Source organism: Microtus oregoni, unplaced genomic scaffold (genome assembly GCF_018167655.1).
Source record: "Microtus oregoni isolate MIOR12 unplaced genomic scaffold, Mior012 000011F_ref0000422, whole genome shotgun sequence".
In the NCBI taxonomy this organism is placed as follows: Eukaryota; Metazoa; Chordata; class Mammalia; order Rodentia; family Cricetidae; genus Microtus; species Microtus oregoni.
The window spans coordinates 18,400,439-18,419,924 of record NW_024543070.1 but is presented as its reverse complement, the minus strand read 5'-3'; the positions used below and the strand labels follow the sequence as shown (position 1 = coordinate 18,419,924).

General features: G+C 45.4%; 1 protein-coding gene across 2 annotated transcripts in view; it reads right to left on the bottom strand.

Annotated features, from left to right (window-relative positions):
- Positions 1 to 1,650: 1,650 nt before the first annotated feature.
- LOC121453132 (dnaJ homolog subfamily C member 18) overlaps positions 1,651 to 19,486 on the bottom strand; it is a 30,076-nt gene continuing 12,240 nt past the window's right edge. For both annotated transcript variants that reach the window (XM_041659641.1, XM_041659643.1), the window contains exons 4-8: positions 14,769 to 14,954; positions 10,669 to 10,778; positions 9,618 to 9,727; positions 8,077 to 8,249; positions 1,651 to 1,868 (exon numbers count right to left, since the gene is read on the bottom strand). In XM_041659641.1, the coding sequence (XP_041515575.1) occupies positions 1,744 to 1,868; positions 8,077 to 8,249; positions 9,618 to 9,727; positions 10,669 to 10,778; positions 14,769 to 14,954 (704 nt within the window). In that variant the 3' untranslated portion in view covers positions 1,651 to 1,743. The remainder of the gene's footprint in view (positions 1,869 to 8,076; positions 8,250 to 9,617; positions 9,728 to 10,668; positions 10,779 to 14,768; positions 14,955 to 19,486) is intronic.

Sequence of the window (19,486 nt, the reverse complement as noted above, 5' to 3'; positions counted from 1 at the left end):
AAAGTCAGTTTCATGACAAGCTGGGCAGCTCAAGAGCTCAGATCTGGCATTGCCCTCCACAGGAAGGCACAACCACCCAGTCTGGGAAATCAATGCCTTAGTTCTAGAAAGAACTGTTTTTTCTTCCTCTGAAAGATTTGTATGTAAGGGTCCTACTTTTTAAAAACCGTGTATGGGTGTTTTGCCTGCATGTATGTCTGTGCACCAGGTGCATGCAGTGACCATGAAAGCCAGAAGGGGGAGCTGGATCCTCTGGAACTGGAGTTACAGACAGTTGTGAGCTGCCACGTGGGTGTTTGGAATCAAACCTGAGTCCTCTGGAAGAGCAGCCAGGCTCTTCGTAACCACTGAGCCATCTCTCCAGCCCTGGTCCTGCTTCTGAAAGATCAGCAGGGTAGCAGTCCTGAAGGGTGCAAACTGGTGGCAGAGGTGTTCCAGACGGCAGAAGCGTTCCAGGGAAAATCTCTGCTTTGCCAACCTGGCTAGAGTCATCTGAGAAACAGGACGATCTTTCACATTCTGTACTTCCTCACCTAGTCACATGACCCAGGCCAACCATTTGTCCTGTTCTGATTCATGAAAGAGGGAATGCGCCAGCTTCACAAATTTTGAGGAGGCATAAATTTAAAAGAGAGAGACATGCGAAAGCCATTGCTTTGTAGTAGACACTCCATAAACACTGAGTGCATGGAAGACCACCTTGTACTAAAATGTGCAGGGCTCTGAGTCAAACAAAGTGATTGTTAAGGCTAATATTAGCCCTCCGTGCCACAGAGACAGGCTCCTCCCTTTGGGTCTCTAGGCCCGAGCCTCCTCTTGGGTTTGACCACTGCACTTCTGTGCATACTTGTGCTCAGGGCACAACCTACCATACTAAATGATGATTTAAAGGGGAAGGGACACAGTGCTCTCTAATTCCAAAATGGACCAGGAATCTACACCGAGGAGCTGACAGTCTTGTATTTTACCTTCTTCCTTAGCCCTGCCTTGAGCTCATAAAGATTGGCCTGTCTCTGCCTGTGCTAGGATTAAAGGTGTGCGCTACTGCGCCCAGCCTGCTCACAGGTTTGACTTTCTAGACCCTCTGAGAGAGCTGACTAAGGAGGTAAAAGGAACCTTACTGGGTAAGGTATCTGATGCCTGTAATCCCAGCTCTTAGGCAGAACATTGCAAATTCAAGGCCATCTTGGAGTGTGTAGTGAGTCCCAGGCTAGTCTGGGCTACAGAATGAGCCCTTCTCCCAAAAAAGAAAGAAAAGAAACCACAAATCAGGCAGTTTGCTAATGCTCCTGCCTCAACAAACTTGGATAACACCAAACTATTGGCCAAACAGTTCAGTTTCTCTCTACTCTCCTTAGGAAGTGGAAAACCGAACACTGGGGGATGGTGGCTATGGCAGAGAGGTGTGACTCTCAGTGGACGCCATCAGTACTGTGAAGTGCATTGGCCGAGCCTAGAAATGCCTAGGGAGTGGGCTTTTGCTGCAGGGATGAAGGCAGAAATTGGGTCTTCTCTGGGATGCCCTGCTCTCCATTCCCGTAACTGAGATGAACCGCCCCTGCCCTGGGAGCCGGCCTGGAAGAACTGGATGGTGACGAGCGTGGCTCCATGTCCTGCAGCTCTGCCCAACAAAGTCAGCAGATAGTAAGTGTTCATCATCTCCTAACTTGTATTATAAAATGGATTTGCAATGTAAATAGTAACAAGTAAGAAACCCCCATCCTGAGTTGGGCCATCTTCGTCTCAGCCGCCCCTCCGGAGGCCGATTAGCTTGGAAAGTTTTTCACAGTTTTCAAGTTTCAGTGACTCTGCCTTCTGCCGCAGCCGCTCATCTCGATACAGCCCCGCCAGATTGGTCAGCTCTGACTCTGAAAAGACACGACAGGTGCTGGTTCACCAAGGCCGAGCGCTTTCACGTCAGTATCCCTAGACCCACAAGGCCTTACTTCCATGCCACTTTTCCACCCTGGAGGAACCCGATGGGCACTGCACCAGGTACTGAGGGGAAAGCCGCCTGGGACGAGACCCACAGTCTGTGCTCTCATAAGAGCACGAGCCTTAGTTCTTATCAACAAAACATTTGGCCCTGGGCTTAGGAAGCTTGCACAGGTGCAGAAAGAGGAGATGGTCGCGCCTTGCTCCAGTGCCGATCAGACAGCAGTGGGAGAGCCTGGAGCCGCGTCGCCTATCCCTGTCATCCGAACAAAGACAGCTGCTTCATTCTTCCCTCGGCATTGCAGGGTCCTAAGTCACACATGACACGGGGCCTACTCTGGAAGCTGAGCATCTACAGAGGGTCAGGTGGAAGCTTTCTTCATCCTCTCACCACATATAGGGTCCACAACTCAAGTGGCTCTTTTAAAAGTGAAATCATCTCAGCCCAGTGGCCTCTGTGCCCTTGACTAAATAAATTTCACTTTCTCCTCACGATAGAGTAGGCCATTCTATTTTTAGCTGGAATATAATCTCTGCTGTTTCCCAACTCCATGGTTGTTGGTCTAAGTTTTTATTCTCTTGTAAGTTCCTCCCTCTTAGGGGGAGCTCCTGAGATGCACCTTTGGAAACATGTCATGTGTGCCGCATATTAGCAGGACAGCATGCTTGGATGGGCTTCGTGGCTTCTCAGGGCTGCCAGCAGCAGGCAGCTGTTAAAGAACCATGCTTATGAAAATGCTATTTTAATCATTTTGAAATATATCTTCCATCCTTAATCATCTTTGCTGACAGCTTTTGTTTATCTTGGTAGAACAAGATACAACTACCCGAATGCAGGAATTAGCCTTCAGCCAGAAGGAACAATGGGCATGGACCTCTGAATAAATGTCTACCAACACAAAACACTGCCTGGCATTTCTGCTCACAATGATTCTATTTACACCAAGTAAGGCCCAAAGTGCAGCGGAGGTGCAGGACTCCAGGGTGGGGGTGGATGAGCATGACAACCCTCCCTGAACAATTGGACTGCAGGCCCGGACTCCAGCCAGCAGTGGCTTGGCAGGCAGTAGGTCTCCCAGGCTGCAGAACAATGTGCTTTTACCCTTGGTGCGGGTGCCCACAGTGCCTGCATGCCAGGGCCTGCCTTGGCACAATCACCTTGCAGGTGATGGGCTCTGTGGAGGGTCGTGTATAGCACCCAAATGCTAAGCTTTTGCTCCTGCACCCCACTAGGTGCTCAGCATTCCTTCCTAGGGTTCTTTGGCAGGTGGGAAGGCTACGCAGGAGACTTCTGTGAATCAGTCTGCACCTCGTTCCTTTACAGTCACAGCTACACCAGTATCCAGGACAGACTCTGTGGCTCTGCTCCTTACTGCACCAAGCCGTTTTGTTTATTGACTTTCCTGTGTCTCATTCTCGGAAGTCCTCATCAGAGGAATTAGAGACTAACGAAGTCTAGTATTTTCTATCTTGACAGCCACTGTAACAAGCTGAAGAGAGACACCTGTCACATGAGACATGGATTGCCTTCACAAAGCTCACTGAAATCGGGGCAGATAATGCTGCTTTGTAGCAATGAAGAGGCACAAGCCAAGGGCCTGCTCAAAGAATATAATACTTCTAACAAATTCTGTTAATACTCAATAACTTAAAAAATATTTTGGGGATGGAGAGATGGCTCAAAGGCTAAGAGCACTTTTTGCTCTTACAGGACCTGGTTCAATTATCAGCACTCATATGATGTTCATAACTATCCATAACTAGGTTCAGGGGAGCCAATGCCCGCTTCTGACCTCTGTAGACACCACACACACATGTGGTGCACAGACATACATGCAGACAAAACATTCACATATAAAATAAAATGAACGAATCTTTAATAAAATTACGAGTATGCTTCATATAGTGTATGTATGTACACCATGCACCAACACACAGAGCTGCGGTCAGAAGAGGGTGCTGGATCCTTTGGAGCTGGGGTTACAGTTATGAGTCACTCCACATTTGTGCCGGGAATGGAGGCCTCGGAAGAGCAGTGAGTGCTCTGAACCACTGAGCCATCGCTCCGGCCCCAGCACTCAATAACCGCTAAGTGAAGTGAAAGAAAAATGTCTTTGGAAGAAGCAGGATCAAGAAAATACAGTTTCTCCTTAACAAAGGAGAAAACAAAGCAAAGAAGAAAAAAATGTCCTCTTTAATTGTAACTAGCCACGACCCAGGCCCAGGGGACACTGTCCTTCAATCTACTGTGTGAAGCTGTATAAGCCTGGGTTTCACTATGTGCCAGGCCCTGCACTAAGCTACACATACATACACACACACACACACACACACACACACAAAACCTCTCAGTAGGAAATGAATTCTTTCCCCCACTTCAAAGCCAAGGATTCTACCCACTCTGTCTGCTCAAAGGGATGGAAAGAAGTGCTCAGTCCAGGTCAAGACTCACTCAGTCCCCCTGCCCCGGGCTGGGAGGCGGTTCCTGACGGCCACTTGTATCCCACCCAGCACGACGCGGCCTCTCTCCCTGGCAGTACGTAGAACATGTAGACATCATCCATAGTAAAGGATTATTCACAAAAAAATCACCCATATTAGGCATTCCAGGGAAAAGCAAATAAAGGAATAATAAAGATTTTCAAAGACAATGGCTACCCTTGATAAAATTTCCATTTGGTACTTTGCCAAGAGTGAACTTTGTTCTCAAGTGAGTTTATTTTTACAAACTCAAAGTGCTAAATTTAACCTTCCTGGCTGCACTTGCTGCTGGATTCAGAGGGCAGATGCTGCTTCTCAAATGGCACTGGAGTGGTGTGGAGGCTCCACACACCCATTGTGTTTAAATGCTAGGAACAGAACCTCCATTCAGAACTGATGATCCGCACACATCAGGCTCATTCATGGAGTTGTATGTGGGGGGCTGTTTTTAACTGAGGGTGGATCCTAGGACTTCATATATACTGCTGGGTATACCACCAAGTCATACCCTCAGTTCTTTTTTAAAACAGAACAAAACAAAAAAGCAAAATGAGATAGCGCTTATTAAGTTGCCCAGGCTAGCCTTGAACTCACTCTGTAGCCACGGCAGGTCCTGAATTTGTGATCCTCGTGCTTTAGCTTCCCAGAGATTACAGGGTGGGATTACAGGCCTGTCCTACCAGCTGTGGCTCTCACAGAGTCTTCACTTGTGCCTGGACAGAGCCACAGATCTGAACAAGCCTCGTGTGGACAGGAACAAAAGCTCAAACACCACTCTTGGGGAAATCTTTCATCTTTTTGCATTGCATCTTAATGCTGCAAAGTAGAATACGAAACATGTGCATGCACAAGCGTGTGTGTGTACACCTGTGCTTGTGTGTTTGTTTATGTGCACATGCATATGTATGTGGTGTCATATGAGTTCTTATGTGTGTGAGGGTCTGAAGAATGCAAAATGAAGATTTTCGTGTAGTTCCTGCAGAAAGCAATAAATCCAAACCATTCCTGTGCCCATCACAGAGGGGCTGGTAAGGACACATTACTGTGGCTTTCATCGGATTTAGATCCACATAGATTCTTGCTCCTAAATTTTTTCCTGGGGTAGGTCTTGCTGGGAAACATCTTTAAGTCCAGCACTCAGAAGCAGAGGCAAGAGAATCTCTGAGTTTGAGGCCAGCCTGGACTATATACCAAACACTTTCCCTATTTCTTTTTCTTCCTTTCTTTCTTTTCAAATTCCCTTTATTTATTTTTTGTGTGTGCATACCCTCATGCATGAACCATATCATGTATGTGGTAGTCAGAGAGCAACTTGTGGGAATCAGTTCTCTCTCTCCACTTCTGGGTCCTGGACTGACCTCAGGTCAGGCTTGGTGTCAAGAGCCTTTACCCACTGACCCACCTCACCAACCTGATTTTTTTCCTAAGACAGAGTCTTACTACTATGAATCTCAGTCTAACCTTAAACTCAAAATCTTCCTCTCTCTGCCTCCCTAGTGCTGGGATCTCAGGCCTTCCTATACCACCACACACAGATCTTTCCTGATTTTTAAAAGATAAAATCCAATTTAAACAGCCCAGTCTGCATAGTGAGACCCTGTCTCAAAAAACCCCAAACAAACAAACAAAATTAATTTAACAATGAAGTATTTAACTTCCCCTCATTTGGGGGGTAGCCAGCTTTGCCCTGTAGAAATGGAGGGCAGAGGTGAAGTCCCTGAGGGGAGGGATAAGACACCAGCACCGAACCGTTCCTCACGCTCCTCCTCAGCGCCCTGCTTTGCAGTAGGAGAATCTTCTCTGGCATGTGTGGAGCTCCTGTCCTGAAGTCAGGACTGTGCCTGCAGCCCAGGACACAGAATTAGTAAGATAGTCTGCTTCTGGGGCCAGCAGTCCGGAGAGGGAACCGGCATGCACCTATGGACCACTAATGCTGTTGATCAGTACCGTGCTAGCAGGAAGAGCAATGTGCTTTAAACACAGGAAGGGTGGGTTAACTCGGTGGGAGGCAGGAGGACGGAGGGGTCAGCAAGGACTCAGAAGCACTATGACCAAAGGACTAATTTTATCAGTATACACTTAAAGACATCTAGAAATAAAGCTTAAAAGATGCGGTATAGTTTGAAGAATAATCGACCAGAGCCCAGTTTGCAAAGCCAAGATGCAGTTACTGTGTGTGTGTGTGTTTCTAAACTGTGCACGGGGGCAGTTTGATTGGAATTTAAAATGAAACTACTGGCTGAGACAGGGCTACTGCCAGGACGCCCCGTAAAACCTGGAGCGGTAAGCCAAGCGGGAGACACTGTCTCTTGTGAGTGGAAGAAGAGAAAGCTCTTTCCCATCCACACTACTGAGAAGCCAGACAGGAGTCACTCTTCTTCTATGCACCCACAAGCAACAAGACACCAGATTCCAGGTTAACAACTTCTTTTGTTGTTACTGGATTTTGTTTTGTTTTGCTTTTTTGAGATAGGGTCTCGCTGTGTAGTTCTGGCTGTCCTAAAATTCTGTAGACCAGGCTAGTCTCTAACTCCTAGAATCGCCTGCCTCTGCCTCCCGAGTGCTGGGATCATGGTATGTGCCACCACTGCTTGGCTCAAGCCAGCAACTAAACTTCTGGTATCACTCAAAAAGGGAGGCTGGCTCAATCAAATTTCTTACTAGGGAATGTGTGATTTAGGGACTGTGAAGGAAACCAGATAGCACTGAGAACTTTATGAAGAAGCTTGGGATGCAAAATGGGTTCAGTGACTGGTGAGGCTGGGGACCTTACGACATCAACAAGAGCAACAGTTAGGATGCACGGAGTCCCACAGGTGTCCTCTGACTGTCACACACATGTTGTACATTTGTACACAGCCTTTCTTCTTCTTCTTCTTCTTCTTCTTCTTTTTTAATGTGCATTGGTGTTTTGCCTGGATGTATATCTATGAGAGGGTGTTAGATCATGGAGTTGCAGGCAGTTGTGATCTGCCATGTGAGTACTGGGAATTGAATGTGGGTCCTCTGGAAGAGCAGGAGGTGCTCTTAACCTCTGAGCCATCTCTTTAGACTCTTGTACATGTTCTTGCACAGATAAAAGTAATTTTTTGAAAAAAGAAAAAAAAAGGTAGGTAGTAAGACAGAAGAGCTAGTGCATACCTATAATCTAAGTCCTCAGGAGGATCAAAAATCCAGGGCTGCATAACAGCAGGTTAGAGGCAGAAACAGGCAGATTTCTGAGACCAGCCCGAACTACACAGTGAGTAGTCACAAGTCAGGGATGGGCGGTGGTGGCTCACGTCTTTAATCCTAGCACTTGGGAGGTAGAGGCAGGCGGATCTCTGTGAGTTCGAGGCCAGACTGGTCTACAGAGTGAGTTCCAGACAGCCAGGACTGTTTTACAGAGAAACTCTGTCTTGAAAAACAAAAAACAAACAAACAAGTCAGTTAGGGCTATGTAATAAACCCATCCCCCTGTGGGGGGCAGGCAGCAGAGAGAAGAAGATACAATAGGAGAATACAATGATGCCCAAGTTCCTAAGTTTTCCAGTCCTGGTCACATGTCAATAAACGTCCATTCTTTGCAGTATTATCTGAGTGAGTGTCTGCTCTGTCTCTGTTTAAGGAGGGGGTCAGAAGGCTGGGAGACCTCATAACAGCCTGCTTGGCCTTACTTACTTTGCTGTTTCTCCTTCCAACAGCTTGTCTGAATGTAGTCAATATAGTCTTTCTCTATTGTTTTCTCCAGGTCACGAAGAGAAGCTCCTCTGTAGGCCTTGTCAAAGTTTTTATCCACGAAGTAAGGCACCTGCAGGTTCTGCGTTTCTCTAGAAATGGTATAGCCCAACGTTCTGAAACAGAGAGTGGCTCACATCAGCTAGTGCTACTTGTCAATCTTACTATTAGATGGCCTCTAAACATGACTGCCAGCATCTCCCAACATTTGTTAGTCACTATAGGCAGTGGGAGGCAGGAGTACGGATGGGTCAGCAAGGGTTTAGAAGCACTGTGACCAAAGATTGAAAGCAAGCAATTTGACAATTACCGAAGTAGCTTACAGTTTATTCTCTCTCTCTTTTGGTAAGGTGTAGCAGAAGAGGGTATCTGATCCCATAGGACTCCGGTTATGGTTGTGAGCATGTGGTGCTGAGAGTTGAGCTCAGAACCTCTGTAAGAGCAGTCAGTGCTCTTAACTAGAGCACCTTTCCAGCCCAAGGCTCGCCTTTCTTACAAGTCTTTCTGTGTGAAAAGTAGAATGACTAAACCTTTAAAAGTTTGTTTTGAGGGTTGTAGATGTGGCTCAGTTGGTATAATGTTTGCCTAACATACAGGAAACCCTGGGCTTTTTCCTAGTACCAAATAAAACTAGCAGTGGCACACCCCTGTAGAAGGAGGATCAGAAGTTCAAGGTCATCCTCAGCTACTCGGGGAGTCCAAGCCTAGTCTTGGCTGTATGAAACCATGTCTCAGAATAATTTGTGGAGGGCATGGCACTAGGGAAACGGCTCAGCAGGTAAAGGTTTTAGCCATGTAAGCCTGAGGATCTCAGTTTGATACCTGGAACCCATGTAAAAAGCCAGACAAAGTGGGAAGCATCTGTAATCTCAGCACTTCTCCAGTAAGGTGTGAAGTAGACCAGAGAGAGTTGGCTGGAAGCACATAGCCTAGCTAGCCTGGAATATGAAACAGTGGCAGAAACAAGAGAGACCTGTCTTAGTAAGGTGCTGTGGGATAATGTTCTTGCACACTGTTAAGATTTCTCATTGTATAGGTTTAATGTTGATTGTCCAGTAACCAGGCAGGAAATATAGGCGGGACAAGCAGACTAGGAGAATCCTGGGAGGAGGAAAGGCAGAGACCAGACGCAATTGCAAGCCAGATGCAAAAGGAAGCAAGATGAGAATGCCTTACTGAAAAAAGGTACCAAGCCACGTGGCTAAACATAGATAAGAGTTATGGGTTAATTCAAGTTGTAAGAGCTAGTTAGTAATAAGCATGAGCCAATAGGCCAAACAGGTTTTCAAGACAAGGTTTCACTGTGTATCTTTGATTGTTCTGGAATTCTCTCTCTGTAGATCAGGCTGGCCTCGAACTCACAGAGACCCGCCTGCCTCTGCCTCCCGCGTGCTGGGATAAAAAGCGTGCACCACCACCATCTAGCTAAGTCTTTCATCTTTTAAGCTGTTACTAAGGAAAAAAATTAGAAATATTCCACTTACGATTTATAGAATAGACTATATGGGGGGTTAGTGGCCAGTAGCTGAGTAATGACAGAAATAATCACAATCACCAGAACTGGAAGCAGCTGAACAAATGCGGAATATGGAGTCTGTAAAAGAAAATAGTGAAGTGTGTGAGAATACACCATCCCAAAGGAATACAGATTATTAATGCACTGCACAGGAGTGTCCACAAGGTCAAGGTTTGCCCGAAAGGCCCAACTTCAGCTTAGAACCAAATAACTCATTTTCTCTCTGGAGAGAGGCTAAAGGAAGCCCCTCCGACCTGGACCATCAATAATACCGCTGTCCCTTATCTCTAGGTAAGCCTGCCAGACACAGATGGGACTCCAGCAGTGGCCAGTGTTAAGCAGCTCTTATTCTGCTGTTGCTGTCCAAAACTGGTGACATCCAACTGTGTCAAAGACGACCACATTCTCCCTTGACAATGTGGGGTCGAGGTTCATCACCCATCTTATTAACTACTGTTTGGAGAAAGGGCACATTCTCTACGGGTTGTGAACAAGCCAGAGGCATAATATGTTGTTGTTGCTGTTTTTGAATATGTACACGAGTGTTTGGCCACCATGATAGCTCAGAAGTCAAGGGGCTACCAAGCCTGAGAACCTGGGTCTGATCCCAGCAGCACTGCCTTTTGAGCTTCCTGTGAGACTCTCCTGGTCAGCCTGGTCCACAGAGCGAGCTCCAGGATAGCCAGGGTTACACAGAGAGAACCTATCTCAAAACAAACAAATAAACAAAAAAAACCCTTAAGAGACAGAGAAAGGAAGGAAGGGGGAAAGGGAGGGAGGGAGGGAGGGACGGAAAGAAAATACAGCCTTACAGGAAAACTGGGATCCTAGGAAAACATGAAAAGGGATCAGGGATGGAGGATTACTAACACTGTCCAATTCGGGATACTTATCCAGCTCTTCTATCAAAGCATAAAGTACGTTTTAGCAGCATAGCTCAATTGCACTTCTAGGACTGATTATATACCACAGGAGCAGGCTCAGGATGGCCATGAGCAGGAGCTCGACTGCACACACACCTGAGGTTTGTCTTCTTCCTCTCTCTTGTGTGTCTGTGTCCTCTCATGGCGGGGTCGCCTGTGATAATAGTGACTGTCATCTGTCACATTTGAGAACATGTGAATATTTCCTGGAAAACAGATATTAGAGAGAGGGAAGGAGAAAAGGAGAGAGAGAACATTTATGAGATGGCAATTCCCTTTTGGTTCTTTTCAAAGTCTTGTTCCCAAGAAGGCTAAAGATAGGGCATCTGCCTATCTGGCCCAGCAGAAAAAGAAGACAATAGGTGAGCCAAAGGGCCAGCTGGACAGGGGGTGTGCAAGGTCCTCTGGAAGAGCAGTCAGTGCTTTTAACCGCTGAACCATCATCTTCCCAGCCCAGGCACTACCATCTTTAATAGCCACTCATAAAATTCAGTTTATTGCCGGGTGGTGGTGGTGCATGGCTTAAATCCTAGCACTTGGGAGGTAGAGGCAGGTGGATCTCTGTAAGTTTGAGGCCAGCCTGGTCTACAGAGTTCTAAGACAGTCAGGGCTGTTCCACAGAGAAATCCTATCTTAAAAAACAAAAACAGCAAAAACAAAAAAAATACAATTTGTGCTGGTGTGTAGCTTAGCATGGGATACATGCCTACCATGCTGGAGGTTCTGGCTGCATCCCTAACAACACAAAAATTCAACTTACTATCTTTTTTTTTTTGTCTTCTTTCTCTTTCTTTCTTTCTTTCTTTTTTTTTTTTTTTTTGGAGCCAGTCCTGGAACTCACTCTCTACACCAGGTTGGCCTCAGATTCACAGAGATCTGCCTATCTCTGCCTCCTGAGTGCTGGGATTAAAGGTGTGTGCCACCACCTCCTGGCTCATTGTGATTTTTTAAAAAGATTTATTTTTATGTATATGGGCATGTGGTGTTTTTATGAGAATGGATCCCACAGGTTTATGCATTTGAATGTTTGGTCCCCTGTTAGTGGAACTATTTGGGAAGGATTAGGAGGTGTGGCCTTGCTGAAGTAGCTGTGGTCCTGTTGGAAGAGACTGTCAGTGGGGTTGGGCTTTGAGGTTTCAAAAGTCCACGCCAGGCTCAGTTTCCCTGCCCCTGACTGCTGCCTGTAGATCATGCTGCGGAGTTCTCACTACTGCTCTATTGCCATGCCTTCCCATCATGAAGATAATAAACTAGCCCTCTGAAACTATAAGCAAGCCCCTAATTAAACACCTACTTTTTTTTTAATATTTATTTATTATGTATACAATATTCTGTCTGTGTGTATGCCTGAAGGCCAGAAGAGGGCACCAGACACCATTACAGATGGTTGTGAGCCACCATATGGTTGCTGGGAATTGAACTCAGGACCTTTGGAAGAGCAGGCAATGCTCTTAACCTCTGAGCCATCTCTCCAGCCCCAAACACCTACTTTTATAAGAGTTGCCTTGGTCACAATGTCTCTTCATAGCAACAGAACACTGGCTAAGACAGGGTGTTTTGCCTGCTTGCATGTCTGTGCACTATATGTACACAGTACCCACGGAGGCCAGAAGGCATCACAAGGATGCACCTGGAGAAGGAGTTACAGATGGGAGTAAGGTGTGTGTGTGTGTGTTGGAAATTGAACCCAGGTCCTCTACATGGGCAAGTGCTCTTACTACTAAGCCATCTCTCCAGCTCCAAATTTATGTGTTTTTGTTTGCTTAAATATTTATTTTATGTTGCTGGGTGTGATTACACATATCTTTAATCCTCACACTCAAGGCAGAGGCAGGTAGATCTCTGTGAGCTTGAGGCCAAACTGAACTACAGAGCTTTCCAGAACAGCCAGGCCTACATAGAGAGACCTTGTCTTAAAAGAACAATAAATATTTATTTATGGGCTTTATTTAACCTTTTTTATCTTTTATTTTACATACCCACCACAGTTTTCTCTCTCTCCTCTCCTCCCATTCCCTCCCCTCGACTCCCCCCAACCTCCAGAGCTCAAGTGTTTCTATCTGTATACATGTGTACCACATGCAAGTCTGCAGAAGTCAGTCCCTTGGAGCTGGAGTCACAAATGTTTGTGAGTCACCATTCGAGCACCAGGGCTCCAGCCTAGGTCCTCTTAAAGAGCAGCCAGTACCCTCACCCACTGAACCCCAGATAATTATTTTGTTTTTGTTTTGTTGTTGTTGCTGATGGTGGTGGGTTTGTTGTTGTAGTTTGGTTGGTTTTTCTTTTTGGTTTTGAGAGACAGGGTTTCTCTGTGTAGCTCTGGCTGTCCTGGAACTCACTCTGTAGACCAGGCTGGCCTTGAACTCACACAGATCTGCCTGCCTCTAACTCCTAAATGCTGGGATTAAAGTCATGTACCCCACTGCCTGACAGAACTTTTGAAAATATTACATTTATTTATTTTAGATTGTGTTTGTATGTGTGTGCACTCCCACATGTGCACGTGTGTATATGCATACAAATCACATGTATGGAGGCTAAAGGACAACGTTCAGGAACTGTGTCTCTCCTTCTACCATGTCCGACCCAGAGATAAACTCACGCCTTCAGGCTCGGTGGGAAGTGCCTTTACCTGCTGAGTCATCTCACTAGCCCCAGCATTAATTTTTATACATGAATATCACATACTTAGGCCATATTCACTTCTCTCCTTTATTTTATCTTGTCTCTCCCTCTCCCTGGTCCCCTCTTTTCTCAAAGAACATTTGTGTTGGGGGAGGTCTAACTTCTTTGTAACTGTAATTCTGTGATGATGACATTAATGAAAGGTATTTAGTCTGTAAGCTCTCTGTAACTACCTGACCCTGATGGGCATGCCTAGCCCTTGAGCCAGGCACAGCAGTACAGTCTGCAACCACAGCCACTGGAAAGGCTGAGATAAGAGGACAGCAAGTTCAAGGCTGTTGTGGGTACACAAGGGGTTCAAAACCAGCCAGAGCACTTAGACTTTGCCTTGGGTTCAGTCTCTATATCATATGAATATATATATATTAATATATATATATATATTCAAATATATATATATATATAATATTTCCCAGCAGTCCTGAAATATCAGCTCCATTTTTCAGGTGGGTGACTACAGTAAAAGAAAATCAGATGATATGGTCAAAATTCTGCACAGCTGGAGGCTAGAGACTTCGTCACCTTCCACTCAGCTCACTACGAATTCTTGCTGTTTCTCTAGCATGGATGTTCTTCTATTCAGATCTTCAAACAAGAATTTGCTGAGATCCATAAATAAATTGTGGAAAGAATCATAATTTTAGCCTGGTATGGTAGCACACACCTTTAATCCCAGCACTCAGGAGGCAGATGCAGGCAGATCTCTGAGTTCAAGGCCAGACTGGTCTATAGAGTTCCAGGACAGCCAGGGCTATACAGAGAAACTCTGTCTTTAAAAAAAAAATCATAGTAATTTTAATTTTAAGATAATAACCTCAAGTGAGCTGGCATATGCCTTTAATCTCAGCACTCGGGAGACAGAGGCAGATGGATCTTCGTGAGTTCGAGACCAGCCTGGCCTACAGAGATAGTGCCAGGACAGGCTCCAAAGCTACACAGAAAAATCCTGTCATGGGGGAGAGGGGGAGGGATAATAACCTTGGGCTGGAGAGAAGACTCAGTGGTCAAGAGCACTGGCTGCTCCTCCAGAGAACCCAACATCCACAGCCACTCACAAAAAGTGATTCTTGCTCCAGGGTTGTCCTCTTCTAACCTTTGTCACCAGATACACATAGGGTACACAGACATACATGCAGGCACCAGACACACAGAAGGCACATAGACATACATGCGGGTACCAGACACACAGAAGGCGCATAGACATACATGCGGGTACCAGACACACAGAAGGTGCATAGACATACATGCAGGCACCAGACACACAGAAGGTGCATAGACATACATGCGGGCACCAGACACACATAAGGTGCACAGACATACATACGGGCACCAGACACACATAAGGTGCATAGACATACATACGGACGGGCACCAGACACACAGAAGGTGCATAGACATACATGCGGGCACCAGACACACATAAGGCGCATAGACATACATGCAGGCACCAGACACACATAAGATGCATAGACACACATGCGGGCAAAACTTAAAAGAAAAAAAATACCAACCTGAAGGAAAATGTCCTCCAAAGAACACATTGAATAGTTCCTCTGGAGAGATGTCAGCTTCGAAATCCCGGTAATAATGGTAAGATCTGGCTCGAGGTGCAGTGAAAGTCACCTGCTCATCTCCATACTGATCATAGCGGAGTCTCTTGTCGGGATTGCTCAGGACCGCAAAGGCATTTCCTATTGCTGCAACCAACAAGAAGCAGCACATGAGCACATCCTTGGCTGCGCCTGGGGGTGACCAGTGCAGCAGCGGTGGCAAGAGGCCCAGAGCGGGTGCTAGACCGCTGCACAGAACTCCAAAGAGAGGTACTTAGGCCTACAAAGTTTCCCTGAAGGACTTCCCCAGAGATTGCTCATAATCTTGATAAAACAGAAACAACACTAGCACCCAACAACTAGGAACTGTTACTGAAGTGAGCATTAACCCCTAGCCAATGTTCTCATGTCATTCCAGCTGTCCTGACATTGGGGCCCTGCCCCTACCCGAGGCTGCCAATAATGTCAGAATGTTGAAGGAATGCCTAACGTTCCTGTTATTCAAAAATAGAATTTGGGGGGCTGGAGAGATGGCTCAGAGGTCAAGAGCACTTGCTGTTCTTGTAGAGAAGCCAGGTTCAGTTCTCAACGTTGCAATAGGTACCGACAGCTGCCTGTAACTCTAGTTTCTGGGGTTTTGACACCTGTTCAGGCCTCTGTGGACATCTGTACACATAGACAAATAAGCACACACAAACAGAAACAGATTTTAAAATAAAGGTGTTCTGCCAGGCAGTGGTGGCGCACATCTTTAATCCCAGCACTCAGGTTGCAGAGGCAGGTGGATCTCTGAGTTCAAGGCCAGCCTTGTCTACAGAGAGAGTTCCAGGACATTCAGAACTACACAGAGAAACCCTGTCTCAAAACACCACAAAAACAAACTAACAAAAGCCTGAAAGGCTCACCAGAGGCTCACTTGAGCACACTCTAGGAAACAGTCTTCTGAATCTGAGAAATGTACCTGCAAGAGCGGAACATTATACCTGTAATCCTAGCATTGAGATGGAGGAGGACCAAGTGCTCAAGGCCACCCTTAGCTACGTGGCCAGTTTGAGGACAACCTGGGCTCAAGTCTCAGAAAAGCAAAACAGGCAGGTAGAGGCTCTTCTGCCCTCCTTGTACATGCTGTGGCATACACATGCTTACGCTCACACCACACACAGATTCAGGTGTCTGCTGGTGTCAATAGTCAGAAGGAGTACTTTGTTAGGATTCTTCTACAAAACTCTAATAATGTTTGCATTAAAACTAGCTAAGCAGAAAAACACTGTCTCAAAAAAAAAAAAAATAGCCAGAGCTCTTAACACTGAGCTATCTCTCCAGCGGTGCCCACAAGACAGTTTAGTGAGTAAAGGCACTTGCCATTTGGCCTGATGGCCTGAGTGAAATCTTTGGAAGTCACATGGTCTACATGGAACCACATGGGATGAACCAACTCTTACAAGCTGTCCTCTGGCCTTCAGACACCCACATACCCATATCCACACAAATAAAAAAGACTTGCAAGTTTTTTCAAATCTTTTTTTCTTCTTTTTCAAAATATCAAACATACAGAAAGGTTTATGGGGTTATGTTTTGTTTTGGTTTAGTACAATAAAGACATAGAAGCTGGGCCTGGTAGAATGATGAGAAGGAAACAGCAGGACAAGTCCGGAAGAAGGCACTGCTCTTCTCCCTGGGCTAGGATGAGGCTCTGGGAGTCACTGACTCATACAGTGATCAGTTTTCTCAAAGGAAGAAGGCATAGGTCCACTAGCCTTGAAATTTGCTGTTGTCTCAATTGGTGGGCAGTGCAATTCACCTTTTCCCAAGGAGCAAGAACAGCAATCGCCTTCAGGAGTCCAGTTCCGCCTTGCTTCACAGCACACAAACTCCTCGCCCTCCATTTCTCTGCCACCTGCCTGCTTGCTTCTTTTTCTCCCATTGCTCCACCACCCACTCACTTCCCAAGTGCTCAGCTGTGTGCTGGGCTGCGGTGCTGTCTCTGTGCTTCCTGGACTGTCTGTCCTCTGCACACACCAGGGGCAGCAGGGTGGGCTTCTCGATTGATTAATTCTTAGTATTTTATTACATTGTAACTCTCCATCAAGGGCTAGAGAGATTTAGGTCACCGCTATCGCCACTGGCTTCAATCCCTAGCACAGCAAGCAATCCAAGCAGGAGACAAAGCTGGTTGGTATTCAGCTGTCTCTATATAAACATTATTATACTGATTTTCTTGAGGATTTTAGATCAGTATTCTGTTTGTCTGTTAGTTTGTTTTTCGAGAAAGGGTTTCTCTGTGTAACAGCTCTAGCTGTGCTGGAACTCACTCTGTAAACCAAGCTGGCCTTGAACTCACAGAGATTTGCCTGCCTCTGCCTTTGCTGGGATTAAAGACATGTGCCACCACTGCCTCACTGTATGGTGAAGAAAACAAGCATGCCAATAACATGTAACATGAACAAGGAGTTCCCTGGTCACAGAAGTTTGAAGCGCTCCTGGAAGCCATGTGAAAGCAGTTCCCGACCTCGAAGTGTCACAGGACATGCCAACTTGATTCATTCACTCGTTATCTAGAAGGTCATCTTAAAAACAAGTTTTAAAATGTATGTGTATGTATAAGTGAGCAGCTGCAAAGGCCAGGAGAGGACACTAGGTCTCTGGCGATGCCACGCGTCTTATAGGAGCTGCTTGACAAAGCTCCAGTGCTCGGACGACTTGGACTGACCCTTCACAGCCCTGGTGGGATTTCCTACACAACTCTTGCCTGTGTCTTTGAAATGCTTGGTGTTTGACTTCACTGCTGTGAAGAGCCCCTCACTTAAGGCTAGAACTGGGATAATGTAACAATTCTTATAAAAGCTGACTTAGTAAGAATAAAATTTATGATGGTTCCCTAGGAGAATTAGTTAGGCAAGATATTGAGTCTTCTATAGAATCTACTACTTAGGTGGTATTAGTAAGTATGAGACAGGATTTGGAAAAAAATCATTAAAGAAGAAAAACTCAGGGAAATTTTAGAAGCTGACAAACTATAACTGAATCATTGGGTGTTCATGTTCTGTCTCAGAAACACGAAACTAGCATGGGCAGGAAAAGATTGTGATTATGATATTAATGACAGGTCTGGTGCCCTCCTGAGCAAAGCAAGCAGTTTTAGGAGGCTTGATGTTCTTCTGCTCATTGCAGGATTGTGATAAAGATAGAAACCATGCTGAAAACAAGGGTTTATGACAGAGACACAAAGAGAAACATCTGGCTCAGTGAACTGCCTGGCTTCCTGAGGAGACTCACAGATCAGGACTTCTCTGACTATAGGAGGAATAAAGCGAAGAGCATGGTACTTCAGAGGTCAAGGGAAAGGATGGCGGTCTTACAGTAGATATAAAAGAAAGAATCTAGCCAGGCGGTGGTGGCGCACGCCTTTAATCCCAGCACTCGGGAGGCAGAGGCAGGCGGATCTCTGTGAGTTTGAGGCCAGTCTGGTCTACAAGAGCTAGTGCCACGACAGGTTCCAAAAGCTACAGAGAAACCCTGTCTCAAAAAATCCAAAAAAAAAAAAAAGAAAGAAAGAATCTAAACAAGGGAGCAAGAAATTAGATTTCAGTAGAAAGATCAGCTATTCACATTACAGTAGATTAATAAATAATACAGTAGAAGCTTGATATAACAGGTAGGAGGAAATAAGTTCTGATCTATGAACTTAGCCAAACAAATAGAGACATCTTTGTTCTAAGTTTTGTAACCACAGACTTTTACAACACCAATTAAAAAAAGTTGAGTTAAAAGAATTGATTTTATCATAATGTTAGTTTTCAGTTCTCATTAAATTCACTGTTCTGTTTTTATACTTTGATATGTTTACGTAATCAAGGAAGACTTTAGAAAAAGTATGTAGCATGAAAAAGACTTTGTAATCAATGTTAAAGTCTATGGGGAAATGATTTTGACTCTAAATAAAGTCTATGATGACTGGGCAGTGGTGGCGCACGCCTTTAATCCCAGCACTCGGGAGGCAGAGGCAGGAGGATCTCTGTGAGTTCGAGGCCAGCCTACTCTATAGAGTGAGTTCCAGGACTCGCTACACAGAGAAACCCTGTTGTTGTTGGTTTTTTTTTCTGAAAAAACACAAATAAATAAATAAATTAATTAATTAATTAAAGCCCATGAGAGGTGCAGGTTGTCAGAGTAGGTCAAGCCATCCAGAGATGTGCTTCCTCTCTGTCCATCTTCCGTGAAACAAAACTAAGGGGTGTCCTGTGTCTGATTTCTCTGTTGCTGCTCTTGCATCCACCAACTTAGATGTTTGAAAAAGAAGTTGGAAAAGATGTAAGATGTTGGTACACTAAGCATGGCCCTAAAGAGATGCCTATTCAAGCATTTCTTTTATTAAACAAGCCCTGTCTGCAGAAGAAGGGACAGATCTCCCCGACAACGTTTCTGAAAGAATTTCTCTTGTTAACATAAAATCTCCTTCTAAGCCTCCTGCACTAAAACATGGAGATTTAATTGATCTGTTAAATAATGACTCAGAAGAATCTGATCCTGAGGATGCTCCTTAGGAGCCCTCAGATCCTCATGATGCCCAGGATTTAGAAGAAGCTGCGAGATCATGATAAAGATTGGCCTCCCCTTATGATAAGTCATCTGCTCCTCCTCTTAGAAAAAAAAGAGACCAAACATCAAAGCTCAGGACT